The sequence below is a fragment of the Microtus oregoni genome, unplaced genomic scaffold (genome assembly GCF_018167655.1).
Source record: "Microtus oregoni isolate MIOR12 unplaced genomic scaffold, Mior012 000058F_ref0000040, whole genome shotgun sequence".
In the NCBI taxonomy this organism is placed as follows: domain Eukaryota; kingdom Metazoa; phylum Chordata; class Mammalia; order Rodentia; family Cricetidae; genus Microtus; species Microtus oregoni.
The window spans coordinates 1,727,623-1,746,265 of record NW_024543834.1 but is presented as its reverse complement, the minus strand read 5'-3'; the positions used below and the strand labels follow the sequence as shown (position 1 = coordinate 1,746,265).

Below are 18,643 nucleotides of genomic sequence, written 5' to 3'. Positions count from 1 at the left end.
ATTTATAGTTACAGTTTTCCTTAGTTACGATAAAAGAACTGTAATTCTTGCTTGATACCTGTTTTGTTATATGTAATTTTACTATGTTAAAGTTAAAACCTTCCTTTTTTATTTACACAGGAAAGGGGAGGTGACATGGGATTCCCCTCTGTATGTTGTGATTACCATTAATGAATAAAGAAACTGCTTTCGACCTATGGCAGGGCAGAACTTAGGTAGGTGGGGAAAACTAAACTGAATGCTCAGAGAGGAAAGGGCAGAGTTAGAGAGATTTCATGTAGCCCTGCCGGAGACAGAAGCCAGAACTTTAGCTGGTAAGCCGTAGCCATGTGGCGATACACAGATGAATAGAAATGGGTTTAATTAAGATGTAAGAGTTAGCCAATAAGAAGTTAGAGCTAATGGGCCAAGCAGTGTTTTTTGTTTTTTTTAAAAATAGTTTTTGTGTGGTTATTTTGGTTCTGGGTGGCTGGGACGAACAAGTGGCCTCCTACTACAGTACTCCATCATCTATCTTAGTGATTCCAAAGTTTTATACCTGACTTACTTTCTGTCATAACTAAGGAAAACTAAAGCTAACTATTTAGTCTTTTAATGCCATCAAAGACCCCAGAAGGATGTAATAGTACCTTACAGCAGAGACATCTGGCCTCTAAAGGAAACTTTATCTAAATCTCTATCCTTCTGTAGATCAGGATTCAAAGGTTGAGGTAAAATCCTGCTAGTGCAGTAGCTAACCTCTCCTTGTTCCTGTTTCCCACTAAAGAACCCTCTCTACACTTAGTTCCTCCTGTCAGTTAGTTGCTGACTCAGCCTCCTGACCCCAGGTTAATTTTATTTAATCAAACAAATGTAACAGGTCATTGCATGGGTAACAAAAGCAGCAGAAACAAATGTTAACACACCTTTACATAGTTAGAATAACATTCCATAACAGAAGGGCACACAACACACCAGGTAGTAAATTTGTTGATTCTGTTCACCAACTAATAACTTTTTTTGTGGTTGTTGAGACTTAGTAAGCCTCTGCTTTCTCTGGTGATAGAGGGTAGATTGTAAAAATGAACTAGATTAGCTGCATTTTTGTATTTTAATAATACAATTTTGTATTTTAATCCACTCAGTTGCGCTGCCTCTGTCACCACAAGGAGCTAGTTGGTGCCCTTGCCCTCAAGGGCAAGGTATCTTTTGTGTATGCTCTGTAACAGACTAGAGGGACTTTATTAACATTAGGCACTGTGCACAGCAGAACACTCCCTTCAGAGATAAAGAGGGCATTACTATATAAAGGTGGAACTTAGTTCTTCTAAAACTGTTTTTCAGTAGTTCATGTACATGCACCTAACAGTAAGCAGCAACAGCGATGCGACAAAGTAAACTAGCAAAAATAATGCAGCTGCTTTTAGTTGTAGCTGGTTTAGCATATAGTTTAAAGATTGCTTTTTTAATTTTAATTTTATTTCATATACATTGGTGTTTTGCCTGCACTTATGTCTGTATGAGGGCACCAGATCCCTGGAACAGAAGCTACAGACAGCTGTGAGCTGCCATGTGGGTAATGGGAATTGAACCCGGGTCCTCTGGAAGAACAGTTAGTGCTCTTAGATGCTGGGCCATTTTTCCAACCCCAGAATATAGTTTAAAGATTTTAAGCATGCAAGTTAACATAGTTTATTCATCCCAAGATGCAGAACATGTTACTCAGCAGTACTCACATATTCCTGGTGACATTTCCAGACACCCCTTGTCAAAATATTTCCTCTATAGCAGTACTTTTCAAAATATTAAAAATTGTTTTTTGTCATTTTCTGTTGTCCTTACTTAGACCTCTCACTAAAAGTATTCACCAGGATACTGTTGTTAATAACTTGTTATAGTGAGGCAAACTCAGTAAATTTAGAGCAATTTAATTTTTTATAGAAGAATATATAATTCATCTGTAAGTTCAATGACTTTTTGAAGTGTGTTGTGAAAGATTACCCTGAAAACTTTTGTATAAAAGTAGAAGCTTTTGTGGTAGTTTTTCAGCTCACCACAAAGGATTGAAAATATTTTCTTAACACTTTCACACCCTTATTTTTATAAAATTTTAGTGTTAGTGAGATGATGTATTACAGCGTTCTGTGCCTTGGTTGTAAAAACTTGTTCTTTGAATGTGTTTAGCACTGTTCGTAAGTTTCTATGTTCTCTGATAGAGGACAGATCTTAAAAGTATGTGGCGTTCAAGAGTTTTGTGTTTCAGCCATAGAACCACCTCTGCCCTGCTGACTGTTAGAAAAGCTTTCTTTAGTATTAGTATTAAAGAAGTAATTTGATCCTGAGTATGCATTTGTCTTCTTTGGTTGTTTCTGTTACAACAGTGGCCAGCATGTATTTGACGGTAGAGTAGAACATGTGAGTGCTTTTCTCCAGCTGTCTAGTAAGTCTGTCAGTGCAGTTTCCTTGCTCTTCTCGTTTCTTATTCTTCAGCACCTTCCAAGGCATATGATGTCAAGAAAACTGCATTTTCCACTAATTGTTTCTGATATATATCAGTCAAAACAAAGCAAAATACTGGGAGAACTGATGTTTTCTGGCACTGTCTGGATTTTTAGAGTTGCTCCTTTGATGTAAATGGAGCAAAACAGAAAAGCTAGATTTTCCAAATCATTATCATTACATTTAATGAAAATTGGTTCAATGCTTGATTCAATTCAGGACAGTAACATCATTGTCTGGGTTCTTAAATGACTTGTTGGATGATGATTCGTTTTTAATGTGTGGGTGTTAGTGTATGTGCACAAGAAGTCAGAGAACAACTTGGGAATTCTCTTTCCTATTATGTGGGAGTCAGAGACTGAACCAGGTTGTCAGACTTGGTGGTAGATAGATGCCTTTACCCATCTTGCTGTCCTGTCAGCCCCAAAATATGTGTTCTGAAAAGCCATGCACATGAATATTGGAGAAATTAGAATAGGATCAGACTTTTAACCAAAAGAGTAAGAAAATTTGTGGTAATTAATAAAGTTGTGATCACTAAGTCTCTTGGCAGTTGTGCCCAACATCACAAACATGTCCGCACTTGCAGCCTTGATTGAATCCCCAAGGCTTGATTTTTTTTTTTCTTTGAGATGGCCTAACTCTGCCTCCTGAGTGCTGGAATTAAAGGCCTGTACCACTACTACCTGACATGTATAATTTTGTTTTGTTTAATGAGTTGCTAATATGTACTTGATGGACAAGAAATCCTTAGTCCTGCTCAGGGGAGTGCCAGAAATGAAGGGATGGTAAGCAGCAGTTATAGGTGGCAGTGGTTACTAACCACTTTAAAAGCTACATTTGTACATATTATTTGGCTTTAGTATTGCTTCCTTTTAAAAACCTCATTTAAAAAATCGGTTAATTTTTATGTGTTTTAGTGTTTTGTCTGTGTGTATTTCTGTGTGAGGGTGTCAGGTTCCCTGGAACTAGAATTAAAGACAGTTGTAAGCTGCAGTGTGGGTACTGGGAATTGAACCCAGGTTCTCTGAGAGAGCAGTCAGTGCTCTTAACTGTTGAGCCATCTCTCCAGACCCTGTATTGCTTCCTAATAGTGGGAATTTCCTCCCTTTCCAAATAAAATGTTATGGGCTACCAAATGTAAAGTAGAACAGAGAAGTATGAATTAGATTCTCCTTAACCATCCATATCCATCCATAATACTTACGCATCCACCTCCCTTTTAAAAGGTAAGTATGTGTGTGCTGGTGGGGGTAAGATGAGGCAGATATTTGATACCCCCCAAAGTGTTTACCAAAAAAAAAAAAATCCCTGAAGGGCAGATTTTTCTGGGTGAAATAGAAAGCAGGCATTATTGTGAGACAATATAAGCCTAGGCTGGCCTCATAAATCATCTATCTGCATTTATTCTAGGATATGTGCTCACTTCTGAAAATTTGGGACTAGGGGCCTCCGATGAGAAAACATGCAGTGTTTGTCACCTGGGTCTGGGTTTCCTTAGTATGATTCTTTCTGGTTCCATCCATTTACCTGGAGAACAATGTCATCGTATTTATTTTGGTACTTCCTTCCCCTCCTTCCATGGGCAATAAACAAAATTATTTTAAATGAGCAAAAATTTATAAGCTACATTTATCTTTCTTTGCTTTACTGAGTACCAAACTCTGATTTTGTGTGTATTCCCAGCTTCTCAGCTAACATTCTCAGGTTAGAAAACTTGTTCAAGCTGTTGGGAATGGAGAGTCAGTACAATACATCAATGTGGGTTCGTATTTACTCAATGGGAATAGCATATATAATATTTAAAGATTTTTGAATGCTTCAGAATTATAAAAACTTGCTTTTTACTTTTTATTTTTTAACAGGATGGCTTAAATTCCTTGGTCCTTGACTTGGATTTTCCTGCTTTGAGAAAAAATAAAAATATAGATAATTTCTTAAATAGATGTAAGTATATTTATTTTTACTATTAATGTTTGGACACATAGCTGAGCTTTAAATGAGATGTGTTTTGGTACTTATATCTCTTAACTTTGTTAACCTATGACCTAGTCACCACTCTATTACTGTGAAGAGATACCATGATCTCTTGATTACAGTTTCAGAGATTTAGTCCATTATGGCAGGAAGCCAGATGATACACATTATGCTGGAGCAATAGCTGAGAGTTGCATCCTGATCTGCAGGTCAAAAGAAGGACATTGGGCCCAGCATGGACTTAACCCAAAGCCTAGCTCCGGTGACGTGTTTCTTCCAATAAGACCACACCTCCTAATCCTTCTAATCCTTGGAAATAATGCCACTCTCTCGTGACTAAACATTCGAATATATGAGCCTATGGGGTCATTCTTCTTAGCTTATTGAACTTGCTTGTATTAAGTGTGCTTTTTGTTTCATTTAAAAATATTTTGTATTTTCAAAGTAAGTTTGCTAAACTAACTTACAATATGTAAATTAAATAAAATTTAAAAGATTAGATTTATAGAAATTGTTAAGACCCTATAACTCTTGTTTATGCTTGATCTAAGCAAAATTTTAAATTATTGTAATTCTATGACATTGCTTTTATTTACCCAGAAGACTTTGATAAGCTTTGTTTTAGTCTTGTTAAGGAAAAATGATGTAATAGCAGTTAGTGTGTGTATATATATATATATATATATATACATATATATATGATTATCCTTAATGTTTGTTAGTATTATGTTGAAATTAGTAGATTCTGAAAATATATTCTCAAAGTGAGTTGGGCATGGTGTATTATGCTTATATGTAGCAATCCAGGAGGCTGAGGCAGGAGGACTATTGCGCATTTAAGGCTAGCCTAGACTACAAAGCAAGGCAGTCTCCAAAAAAGGAAAAAGTTAATCCAAGGGTCCTGGAGATGGCCCAGCTGTTAAGGACTTGAGTTCAGATTCCAGCACCCAGGTCAGGCAGCTCACAACCACCTGTTACTAACTCCTGGGGAATCTGATGCCTCCTCATCTGGTTTCTGTGGGCACCACACTCATACAGACCCACACTCTTAAATATATAACACAGAAAATTTAAAATTCTAAAAATGTCTAATGGGGGGGAAGTTTCAGAATGATTAATGCATCCTCTTTATTCTCGCAGCTAAATCCTTTCTTTTGGAATAGTCAGTACTAGGGTATTTTTCAATTTAATATTGACTGTAGTAGTTGATATTTTTGAAATATGATTGCTGCCTTTTAAAGCATCATTACTAAATTTGGAATTACAAGTAATTTTATTCCTTCCTTTTCTCTTTTGAGATGACATCTAGTAATATCACTGAGGCTGCCCTGAAATGTATAGTCCTTATGTTTAGCCTCCTGGTCCTGGGTGACATGCCTGACTTTGTGATTGCTTTCTGCCATGATTGATAAAGAATCAAGATTGCCTGGGTCCTTGATGTCTCTTGCATACAGGGGGATGAGAAGCAGAACAGCTTTAGCAGTTAGTGGTCTTCATGGACATGTGCCAACAAATCACAGAGCTTTGGTTCCTTGATGCAGAGATAGCATGCTTCTTAGAGTGTTTATTTTGATTCTGGGGATAGATCCTAGGACCTCACATGTTAACTAAGCAGTCTGTCACCATACTACACCGATTCCCACATTTTAAAGTTTTAAAATAGGATCCTTTAAAGACTAACAGAATCAGCTGAAAATTCTAGAATCTAGAAGTAAAAAATGTTTACAAATACTTGACTATTTTTGAATATTTCTAATGATTGCTTTAAAATATGGTGATCTTTCTATTATAGATGAGAAAATTGTGAAAAAAATCAGAGGGTTACAGATGAAAGCAGAAGATTATGATGTTGTAAAAGTTATTGGAAGAGGTGCTTTTGGTGAAGTTCAGTTGGTAAGGATTTGTTTGGTTCTTACTACCTTTTTTGTTTTGTTTTTGTTTGTTTGTTTGTTTTGAGACAAGATTTCTCTGTGTATCTTTGGCTATCCTGGAACTCAACTCTGTAGACCAGGCTGGCCTCAAACTCGCAGAGATCTGCCTGCCTCTGCTTCTCTAGTGCTGGGATTAAAGGCGTGCACCACCATGCCCAGCTGAGGAATTAGTTTTATGTCTTTGATGAAGTCATTCTATCCTTCTGAGCCTCAGTGCTCCCATCTTTCAAAAGAGGTAGCCTGTTACTAACAGTATTCCACCTTTAAAACACAGTGATTTGGAATAATACCAGTTTGGTTTCACATGTGATCTGCCTATAAATTAGTACTATACTATATTATACCCTGGCATTATACTGTATGAAAGCTGTAATAATTATTAAGAAAGGTCATGATGGCAAATGTCTTTAATCCCACCCAGCATTCAGGATATTGAGGCAGACCAATCTCTTATTTCAAGGCCAGCCCGGCCATACAGTGAGTATGATATATATGCATGTGTGTGTATATACATATGTATGTATGGTATGTATATATCATATATATACACATATATCACAATGAAGAAACTATTTCTGGAGGTAAAAGTGTAAATATTATAACTCTTAACATTAAATTGTGTATTTATATTAAACGAGGCATTATAATGGTTATTCTGTTTTGAATTCTTAAGCATGAGGTTCAGTGTTTGTTCTTAGATTCTAGTTCTGTTCTTTGAACCTTCAGTGTTTTATCCTCTTGATGGCAATGAGAAACAGTGATCACTTTAAGTGTAAGTTCTTCTCTAAGTTCTGACCTGAAGAACAGAGACAGGAGCACCTATTTTATGAGGGTTACTGTGGAATTACTGTGGATTAAGTGAATTACTAAGTCATGCTGCCTAGAGTACTTCCTAAGGGCTGTTTTTTTTAATTTTATTGCTTATTTTATATATAGAGCTAAATCACATTTTATACAAAAATATTGTTTTTTTGCATACTTAAAATTTATTCTACTTATTGAAGAGATACTAGAATTTAGACTTGGATTTTGAATAGATCTTGACTTATCCTTGTTTTTCTTTTAGTTGTTTGCTTTTTGGTTTTGTATTTTTTAGATAGGATCTCTTACATTCTAGGCTGGCCTAGAATTCAATATGTGGTTGCTGATGACCTTGAACTTTTGATCTTCTGCTTTCCAAGTTCTGTACTTACAGGCATGCTTCCTCATGCTCTGTTTTACATTGTGTTGGGGATCTAGCCCAAGGCTATGCATAAGCTAGGCAAGTGCACATGTATTAGCTGAGGCACATTTATTAGTCAAACTGGTCATTCTTTGTTTTAAGACAAGATCTTTCTGTGTAGACCAGGTTGACCTCCCAGCTCAGAGATCTGCATGCCTCTGACTCCTGAGTACTGGGATTAAATGCACATGCCACCGTGTCTTGACCCAGCTTTCCATGTTTTAATGTTAGAGTAGTTATTTAGGGAGGAAAGAGGGCCTGCTTTTTGTCCCAGCCACGCAGCTAGCTTAACCCCGAAATAATCACACAGAAACTGTATTCATTTAAACACTGCCTGGCCCATCAGCTCCAACTTCCCATTGTCCAACCTCCTACTTCCCAGTTCAACCCATTCCCATCAATCTGTGCATTGCCACATGACTGTGGCTTACCAGCAAGATTCTAACTGGTGTCCGTCCCAGGCAGGAGATCCATGGCATCTCGGCTCTGCCCTTCTTCCTCCCAGCATTCCGTTCTATCTACTCCGCCTAAGTTCTGCCCTATCAAAAGGCCAAGGCAGTTTCTTTATTCAACCAATGAAAACAGCACATAGAAGGACCTCCTACACCATGTTCCTACTAATGTTATTATGATGAAGTGTGTCAAAGGAATGGGAGAAAAATATGTAGGTATAACATTTTATTTTTGTTGTTGCTGTTAACCAAAATCATTTGTTTTTAAAAATGAAAACGACATTCTATGAATCTGGTGCCTGACTCAAGAGTTTGTATCTTATTTACTTTGGCTTTGCCTTTATTACCTTAGACAGATTCCTAAAAAGAAGTAAGATTGTAAAGGAAACATCTATGTGTTTCTTTCTTCTATTTTGAAGATTAATTTGTATGTAGTAAATTAGTATGGTGGGTATAGGGGGAGAATATTCCAATTTAACACATCTTTGTAATGTGTTTTGTTTTTGCAAGTTAATTGAAGGAAGCTTCATAATAGCACAGATTTTTCTTTCCATATGAAATCTTTTTCTGGTTAAGTTGAAAGTAGGGGTTAGGTTACCACAGAGGACAGTGTTAACTAATTTATAAAAATAGTTCCATTCTAAGGGTAATTGTGTTATATCACTGATATGCCATAGCATATAAGAGCATTGTTTCTGGAGTCATAGCAGTATAGGGCTGGAGAGATGGCTCAACAGTTACGATTACTTGCTGCTCTTCCATAGGACTCAGGTTCAGTTTCCAGCATTGCATGAGGTCTCGAGTAACTGTCTGTAACTTGAGTTCCAGGGGATCCAATGCCCTCTTCACCTCTACAGGAATTGCATACATATGATTCACATACATACATACATGTAGGCAGGCAAAATACTGATATATGTAAAATTAAAAAAAAATATTGGGGTTTGGGGAGGGGAGGCTGGAGAAATAGCTGAGTAGTTAAGAGCATTGGCTGCTCTTGCAGAGGATACAGGTTTGATTCACAACACTTAAATGGTGGTGCACACTGTTCATAACTCTAGTTCCTGGTATCTGACACTCTCTTCTGGACTCTGCGGGCACTGCATACATGTGGTGCACAGACATACATGCAGGCAAACCACCCATACACATAAAAACTTAAAAATTATAGTAAAAAAAGAATAAAGAACAACAAAAAGCAGTAGCTTCCCCACTAGGGCCTTTGACCTTAGTAGTAAAACTTCAATAGAAATTTTTGTGTGCAATTAATTTCTGGTACTGTGGGAGAAGAGTCGGTGTTGACTACTTCTGTTTCTAGCCTACAGGACATTGGTTTCCTGTCACCCAGGCTAAAGCTCTCTCATCTTGGAGTAGCATTAGTAACAACTTAACTTTAGAATATTTTTGTAAGTACTATATTGGATTGCACATACATGTCTCTTAGTGTGGTTCTGGTTCTGCGTAGTGGGACTATTGCCAGGCTTCTTGTCAGATATTTAAGTGGGTTTTACTTTTGAATAATCAGATCTTATCTGAGTTTTAGATGTACATATGTATATTATTTTTGTGGGGCCACCATGGCAATACAAGGCTTCCTGAAAAACAACAGAAATTTCATATCAGTTCGTGTGAAGTTTGGGAACCAGCTTATTGGTATTCTTTATTTCGATGATTAAAAACATTTGAGATTATTTGACACTTGCAAAAGTATCAGTTAAAATCTTCCCTGGCAGCCTGGTGGTGTTGGTGGCAGCACACATCCTTAATCTCAGCACTTGGGAGGCAGAGGTAGGTAGGTTTTTGAGTTCGAGGCTAGCATAGTTTACAGAGTGAGTCCAGGACAGCAAGGGCTACAAGGAGAAACCCTGTCTTGAAAAAACAAAAGCAAAAACGAAACAAAAACAAAAGCCTGGCTTGCAAGATAGCTCAGTAGATAAAGCTGGTAACCTAAATTCAATCCTTTGAACTTGTCTAAAAATGGAAGCAGAGAGGCTTCTTAACTTATAAGAAGTTGCCTTCTTATCTCTGCATGTATATAGTGATATTTTGTTTATGTTTTAATAAATAAAGCTTGCCTAAAGATCAGAAGGAAAAAGCTAAGCCACTAGAGGTCAGGCAGTGGTGGCACACATCTTTAATATCAGGATTTGTGAGACAGAGGCAGCTGAATATCTGTGAGTTCAAAGCCACCCTGGGCTACACAAGATCAATGCAGAAACAAATCCAGGTGGTGGTACCTCACCCCTTTAATCCCAGTACTAAGGAGTCATATACTTTTAATCCCAGCGCTAGAGGGAATGTAAAATGGGAGGAGAGAGAGGCTTAGTCTGCTTAGTCTGCGGTCACCCAGCCTTGGTAGAGGTAAGACTTCTCTAGTGGCTTGGCTGCTTTGCTTTTCTGATCTTCAAATTGAACCCTAATATCTGTCTCTGGGTTTTTATTATTCGTGCTACACATATGTGCTCTGGCACCCTCCCCCCACCCCAAAAACATCGCACAGTAATAATAATTAAAATAAAATAGTGACCGAAGAGATGGTTCAACAGTTAAAAGGGTACTTGTTTCCCTTAAGACATAGAGTCACAATTAATGTCTCTTTTCCTTTCTCCCTTATGTTTATCTTTTTTTTTTTTTTAAGAAAATCTTAGTTTCTGCCTTCATACTACTTTAGTCTACACTTTTCTTTTTTCGGTATTCATTGCTTTTCAAAGCTACTTTCCCATTACTCAGTCATATATAAATACCTGCTCTCTATTCCACTTTTGCTCAGTGTTTCACTGGAGTAATGATCTCAAGTTGTGAAATGCTCATGGGGAGACTATCGAGACCATGCTTATTAAATGGTCTGCATATTCTTCTGTGTATGCTCAGCTGGACTGATAGTACTATTTGGCAGACATTTCCTCATACTTTTATACCCTTATATTTTTAGGTACTATGTCTATTCCCACTCCTGGTTTGGGCACATTGAGTAAGCTTAGGGGCTATATATATATATATATATATATATATATATATATATCTTACAAGTTGGTTTTTCTGCCTGTCCCTATGTTGAGGAAAGACAGTTCTAGATCTGATGTAACTAATGCAGATACCTCTAAATGGACCCCTTACTGCTTAGTTGACTAAATTAGTATGACTCCTTTATTCTGGCCTGCTAGGATCTCTTGAAATGCCAGCATTCATGGGGCTGGAGAGATGCTTAGCAGGTGAGAGTGTGGAGTGTGAAGCTGAGGATGCCCCTTGACTCACAAGCATCTGTCACTCCAGCTCCAGGAGACCTGATGCTCTCTGCTGGCTCTGGAGGTACTGCAATCACTTCAGTGCTTCTTTATACATAGATAATTAAAAAGAAGCACCTTTAAATGCCTCCTTTCTCAGGTTCATTCTAGGCCAGATGCTCAGAGCATGCTCTGTTTCCTGTATGCCTTTTCATCCTGTAGTTTGACTCTGTGTCTCAGTGCTCACTTTAAAAGAGAACTTAGGTAGTTACCATTTCTTTTGTTTTAACCTTCTATAAGGGTGAAATTTCTTCTCTGTGGCTTTAATTAATGTTGCTTTATTTATCATATTATGGTTGTAGTTGATATGTTGATATTTTGATTCCTTATATGTGTGTGTTTTAAAGAACTGTGTCTTTCAAGTATTTTGGCCTTCTTGCCAGTAATTGTAAGATAGCTATTCATCTGAAAAGATTCATTCATACCTGGGGATATTACCTTTTTTAGTAAAGTACACAGCGGATGTAGAATATCCTTAGAGAAGCATAGAGAAGAGAACAACCCTTCCCATATAGCCATTGGCTGCTCATTATTGCATTGTATGCATGTGTATGTGTTATTGGTTGCTTTTTTACTTTTTGCTCTTTTGGGATCCTGCCACCCAGCTCCCAAATAAATACACATGGAGGCTTATTCTTTTGTATGAATATCCGGCCTTAACTTGGCTAATTTCTAGCAAGCTTAATTTATCTCATCTACCTTTTGCCTCCTTTGTCTTATTTCTATATAACTTCTTTCCTTCTTACTCCATGTCTGGCTGTGTAGCTGGGTGGCTGGCCCTTTCTTTTCTCATTCCTTGATCTGTTGCTTCCCAATCCTTCTTCTTCTATTTGTTCTTTCTGCCTCCAGCCCCACCTATCCTTTCTCCTGCTTTGCTATTGACTGTTCAGTTCAGTTCTTTTATTAGACCAATCAGATGTTTTAGACAGGCAAAGTAACACAACTTCACAGAGTTAAATGCAACATAAAAGAATGGAACACATCTTTGCATCATTAAACAAATATTCCACAGCATAAATAAATGTGATACACCTTAACATAATATTCCACAGCATGTATGTGCGTGTGTGTGATTTTCTAATACTCTTCATGTAAACTCAGATTCTTGATTTTTTTAAATGTAACGTTGGACCTTTACTCTTCATAAGGTTATTTCTGAGCTGCAAAATTTATCTCTCTGCCTCTGATGTTTTCATAATTCTTGTATCTGCTATTCAGTCTTGTCTGCTATAACACAAAGCATGAGGACATTGTTTTACTTGCACTTTAGTGAAGGCTTCATTAATATCAGGCTAGTCTAATATACACAATGGATTTTCTTATAAAATGTGATTTTATTTTATAAAAATGAAATAAAAATAAATTTGATAGCATCAACTGACGTGCCCTAGGTAGAGTGATTTTCAGAATTGTTTACAGGGTTCCAAGAATATCCTAAGCATGCTCTCTGGCTTCGTTTAGCAGCACTTCACCTGTTTAAGTCTGTTTGTCTTAAAAAGAAATACATCTTAACTATAGAATATATAAGGGGGAGAAAAGACCCTTCTTTTCTTTTATCTTTTAAGTTAAGATATATTTCTTAAACTTCATCAGCTAGGGTATAACCATGGCTAGTTTCAGCCCTCCCATCCTTTTTCTTTAGTGTGTGTGTGTGTGTGTGTGTGTGTGTGTTTGTGTGTTTGTTCCTCCTTCATACATATACACTCAGTTGGATGGTGTTTTATACTCATGTATTTTTAAGATTAAAAGTGAGGAATTTAACAGTCTTTTCTGTAACAAATAGAACTGTTGAGCCTTATTTCATTTGTCCGTGGTAAAGTTAACTAATGTTGTTATTGACTGTATTCTGTATGCTAAATTTATAGTCATTATCTCTCATTTTGTCTTTGTTGTGAAATTTAGAGGAATTTAGTAAATTGGCCATCTAGCTCATAAATATCTCTCTCTTTGCCCAGGTTTGATTAATATGAACCCATGTTTTTAAACATTACTCTGTTCAGCGTGATAATGAATAGCTACTATGTCTGACTGTTTGTGTATCTGTCCATCTATATTGAATAGAAAAGGAGCTGGAGAATAAAGGGGAATCTACAGAGATGCTGAGGGAAATTATGATAGAATAACTCAGAGACATCCTCAAAGGAAGATAAGTGGAAACCATCTTTCCTAAAGTAGCAGCACTTTATTGTGCTCCTTTGTCACATCACTGCTAATGAATTTAAAAGGTATGGTGTAGACATTCGGCATGAATAAGACTAATGTCTGTGAGTTATGTCAGAGATGAGAAGCTACTGGTCCCCATCCTGTACTGTGAGCCAGCAATCGTCCTAGTCAAGAATTTAAATGAAATTCAGCCTGAGAGTCAAAATATTTTTAATGTGTTCATTCCAAGTCTTGTGATACTGCATGGTTAGAGATAGCAATGTATTGAATTTGTTGAAGTGAACAGTTCAGCATTGTGCCAACCTTTGGACACTTCATAGTAAAGTCATGCTTCTGTTGAAAGCTGCAGGCAGCACATGTGTAAGACCACCAAAGCTTGCAGGATTTTAGTAAACTGGAGAGTAACTTGCACCAACCAAAGATGACCTCAGAAGTCATCTATAGTGTAGCCTTTTTATTCAGATGAACGGTTATCCACTTTCCACCAGTTAATGGATCCCTTTTAGCCTCTGTTCTTAGCTCCACGAGACAGCAAAATTCTCAGAATTGTGGATGTCATGGTCTTAAGTATAAATAATAAAAAAAATAGCAAGTTAATTGACTCTTAATGCTCTTTGTGTTGCTTTCTCTAAGGAAGTTAGAGAGCATTCAAAATTCAGTTTGTTTTTAGAGTAAATGAAGGCTTGAAAAATGGCGTAAATTTGCGTAGCAGGGAGTGCCTTAGCAACTTCTAAAAATTTGTTCATAGTTTTTTATGTTTATTTACTTCGAGATAATCTGGTGATTGAACACAAGCCGGTTAAAAAGCAACGTCCACTGTGGTAGTGTTTCTAGCTTTACAGCTGTCATTCTTTAATCCTGAATTCTGCCCTTTATTTCCATATTTCTTTCTGGTGCATTTATTTTCAGTGTTCTATAAATTTTATATCACTCTGCAGATCTTGTAAAGAATTATTATTACAGCCTAAGAACATGATACAGAAGATAGATATAAGCTACAGTAATTGTTATCACATGGTTGGCTCATTGCAGTTAAATTTTTTTATGTACAGTTATAGCATTTCAGAATACTTCAAATTTCAAAACATTTTAAAAGGAGAAATGATATAGTAATGTTTTATATATTCTATCAAATTACTGACATGGAGTATTAAATCTTTCAGCTGAAAATAGATTTGTAGTTTTCTTTCTCTAGTTCTGTTAGTTTTTGCTTCATGAATTTTTCAAGTTCATATATTTAATATGCATACATTTTGAATTATGTCCCTCTTCCCCTATTAGTGTGGGGCTCAATATGTATGTAGTGCAGGTTGGCCTGCAACTCATAAAGACCACTCTGCCTCTAGAATGCTGGGGTTTAAAGGTGTGTACTAATACTCCTGGCTCTCTTATGTCTTGATGTATTATCTCTTTTATTCAGATAAAAGACTGTCTTTGCTGTAAATCTGCTTCCCTATTTGTTGACCGAGATTTTTGTCCCACCTGGTCCTGCAGCCATTCAGTCCCAAAGAAATGCACAGAGGTCTACATTAATTATAAACTGATTGGCCTATTAGCTCAGTCTTCTTATTAACTCATAACTTATATTAGCCCATAATACTTGTCTGTGTTAGCCACATGGCTTGGTACCTTTTTCGGCAAGGCAGTTACATCTTGCTCTGCATCTGGGTGATGACTGCAGACTGACTCTTTCCTCCTCCCAGAATTCTCTTGTTCTCATTGCCCTGCCTCTACTTCTTGCCTGGTTGCCCCTACTATACTTCCTGCCTGGCTACTGGCCAATCAGCATTTTATTAAACAAGCACAAGAAACAAATCTTCACAGGGTAAAACCATTGTCCCACAGCAGCTATTTACATTTCTATTATAATTTTATCCTTGCTGTTTTCCAGGACAAATTAACTTGCCTTTACTTTAATCTTCAGCCTATCTGATTTATATCTAAACCATATAAGTTTATACTTGCTTTTTAATTTTTTGACAATTCATTAATGAGTATATTTAGTCCTTTATATTTTTACATATATTTTAGACAGCTTAAAATTACCTTGGATGCCACTGAGTCCAATCTCTTTAATTTACTCATTTTGTCTTTATTTTTCAAATTTACTTGTGTTCAGAAACACTGAATTTATCTCACTCTGTCTTCAATATTTTGAGACATGGTTTCTCTGTGTAGCCTTGGCTTTCCTGGAACTCTGTAGACCAGACTGGCCTTGAGCTCAAAGGATCTACCTGCCTCTACTTCTCAAGTGTTGGCATTAAAAGTATGTGCCTGGCTGGAATTTCTCATTTATAAATCAATGTTTGTTAAAACCTTCTGAGTTTTCATTTGTTACTGTATTTATTTTTCAGTGATAGAATTTCTAATTTATTTTTATATTTCTATTACATGCATTTTTTATTTAAGCATATTTCTGAGAGCTGTTTTTGCTTAATTTATTTTTTTAAAAAAAAAAAAACTTAAACCTAACCTAACACCTTTGGGAGTCATTTCTTTTGGCTGCTTTTTTCTTTTTCTTTTTAATATTTATTTATTTATTATGTATACAATATTCTGTCTGTGTGTATGCCTGCAGGCCAGAAGAGGGCACCAGACCCCATTACAGATGGTTGTGAGCCACCATGTGGTTGCTGGGAATTGAACTCAGGACCTTTGGAAGAGCAGGCAGTGCTCTTAACCTCTGAGCCATCTCTTCAGCCCCTGCTTTTTTCGTGATAACAAGTCATGCTTTCCTTTTTATCTCTTCCTAAGTTTTAAGTTGTTGGCTAGATTTTATGGACATGGGGTAGAGTTTTTGAGGCTTGAGTTAATTTCTTTGAAGAATGTTGGTTTTCATTCCTATGATCTGTTCAGTGGCTTACTGGTTGGTCATCATTAATTTGTGCAGACTGTTTTAAACTTTGTCAGAGTAGGTGTGTGGAAAGAGCAAGTATTGTTGCTTTTTCCTGAGTAGGGCTCAGCTCAACCTCTAGCTAAACTGCTCCCTTCTGATGGTTAGATTTGCTGTTAGGTTTTGTTAAGTAGTAGTAGAACAGGCCTTTCTCAAACTGTGGGTTGCGACCCTTTGGGGGTTGGATGACCCTTTCACAGGGGTCACATATCAGATATTTACGTTACAATTTGTAACTAACAGAAATTATAGTTATGAAGTAGTAAGGAACATAAATTGTGTGGTCGGGGTCACCACAGCATGGCTAACTATATTAAAGGGTCACAGCATAAGGAAGGTTGACAACCACTGTTCTGTTTGTTTGTTTATAGTTTGTACTCTAAGGTGTATCAGCTGCATGCATGCTCAGGAAATTTGCAAGGTATTCTTCAGTTTGCTTGTGTTTTTGTCCTGCTATCAAACCTGTCAGAGTTGCTCTAGTAAACCTGGGATATTTTCTCTCAGGTGACTTCTGTGCTTTACCTACAGCAGAACCCAGCTCCTCATTTTATTTGCTTTCTAATCTTGGTGCACCAGCCGCCTCCCTTTTGCCACTTCTCCACAATTCAGCAGTGTCACTATGCTCTGCTTAGGAAGCTATTGCTGTACACCAATTGAGATGTTGTTTTTAAACTGTTTGTAGGCCATTATAGAGTAGACTTAATGAGTTAGTTAATTATGTGCTGCTCATTTTACAAAGCGTTGGTGGAAACTGTTGCCTTAATACTATTTGATGGTAGTTTATAGTGGGAGGGCTAGCTGGTTCCTGCTGTGCCATTATAATCAGAAGGATATGATTTTAAGTGATGATTGCTTATATTGATTGTGTTAGGAATTGTCATTTTATAAGAGATTTGTTAAAACTCAAATAAAATTACTTGGTTTTGTTAGGAGAAAAAATTTTCTGTATTAAAATAGAACATTTTATGATTTTTAAATTTTTATTATATTTATGTAGTATTCGATTTGCAAATTATTCTATTTTCTTCCCAGTTTCTTCTGGGAAAGATGTGAGCATTCTTTTGATTTATTTCACTTTTAATCAATAAAAATATGATTCTAGATGTAGATAATATTTAGCAAGAGTTAGCTAGAATATTACTATTGAATCTTCCTTAAAACTGGAAAATCAACTGGCAAATGTGGTATACACTTTTAATTCCATCACTCCATGAGGCAGAGGCAGGTATATCTCCAACTTCAAGATTATCCCGCTCTGCAAAGAAGTACCAGACCAGCCAGGGCTGTATAGTGAGAACTTTTCTCAAAAACAAAACAAAATCCTGAAATTTTAGGCGGTCAGTCATAAAGTCAAGGAATTATTTTTTATATATCCACTCATCAGGTATCATTTTAGTATCTGTTTTATTTTTGCCAGCACTGGCATTGAACTTATCACTGGGCATTAGAAGGGGACAAAACAGGCACAAAGAAGCTCTGTCCTTACTAAGTCCATACTGGGGAGCCTGCAATAAGTAACAAGCATCAAAAGAAAAAAAAACCCAACAGATTGTAGGAAGAAAGCAAATGGAGTTATGAGGCAGTACTGAGATCCTTTACAGTTTTTAAGAAAATATTTACTGCCGACCTTCATTGAGGTTCTTGATTTAATTGAATTTAATTAATGAAAGCCTCTTTGAGGAGATTCATATTTCAGCTGAGTGGAGAAGAAACTAGTGTCCATGGGTGAGAGGTGGAGTCAGGGACAGTGATGGGTTTTCTAGTGAAAAATATATAAAGAAGAAAGGTTCATTCTTCTGTTAGAGGGACTAAAGGACAATAATTGTGCTTCAACTATAAACAAGAACATAGGGCAAGGTTTAAGTTATGAAATGGCCCTAGGCTAGTCAGCACTGTGGTCAAGAGCTTCTTTTCTTACTTCTTCCTTCAGCCCTAAGACCAGAAGCTGGTGAGCTTCTCAGAAGGAAAGAACTGCAGGTGGACTTGGGTATTGGGGGCATGAAACCATGAAATCCACCTCTTTGAGGCAGGTTATGCTAATTGCGGGTTTACAGATATAAAAGCAGTATAGACTCTGGATGCAGAGTGCATCTCATTCAGTCCGCAGGCAGCTTGAATTCTCTGCCTTATGTTTTCCATTTTGACAGGTACAAAGGATAGCCCACTGGGACTAAAACAGAAATTGAGGCAATGTATCAAACACATAGTGCTTGGCACATACTTTGTAATGGTATTTTATCTTC

At 36.9% G+C, this 18,643-nt stretch overlaps 1 protein-coding gene across 2 annotated transcripts in view; it reads left to right on the top strand.

The window, feature by feature from the left end:
* The window catches only part of LOC121438936 (rho-associated protein kinase 2), a 103,080-nt gene that overhangs the window by 32,499 nt on the left and 51,938 nt on the right, over positions 1-18,643 (top strand). For both annotated transcript variants that reach the window (XM_041639447.1, XM_041639446.1), the window contains exons 2-3: positions 4,344-4,425; positions 6,248-6,348. In XM_041639447.1, the coding sequence (XP_041495381.1) occupies positions 4,344-4,425; positions 6,248-6,348 (183 nt within the window). The remainder of the gene's footprint in view (positions 1-4,343; positions 4,426-6,247; positions 6,349-18,643) is intronic.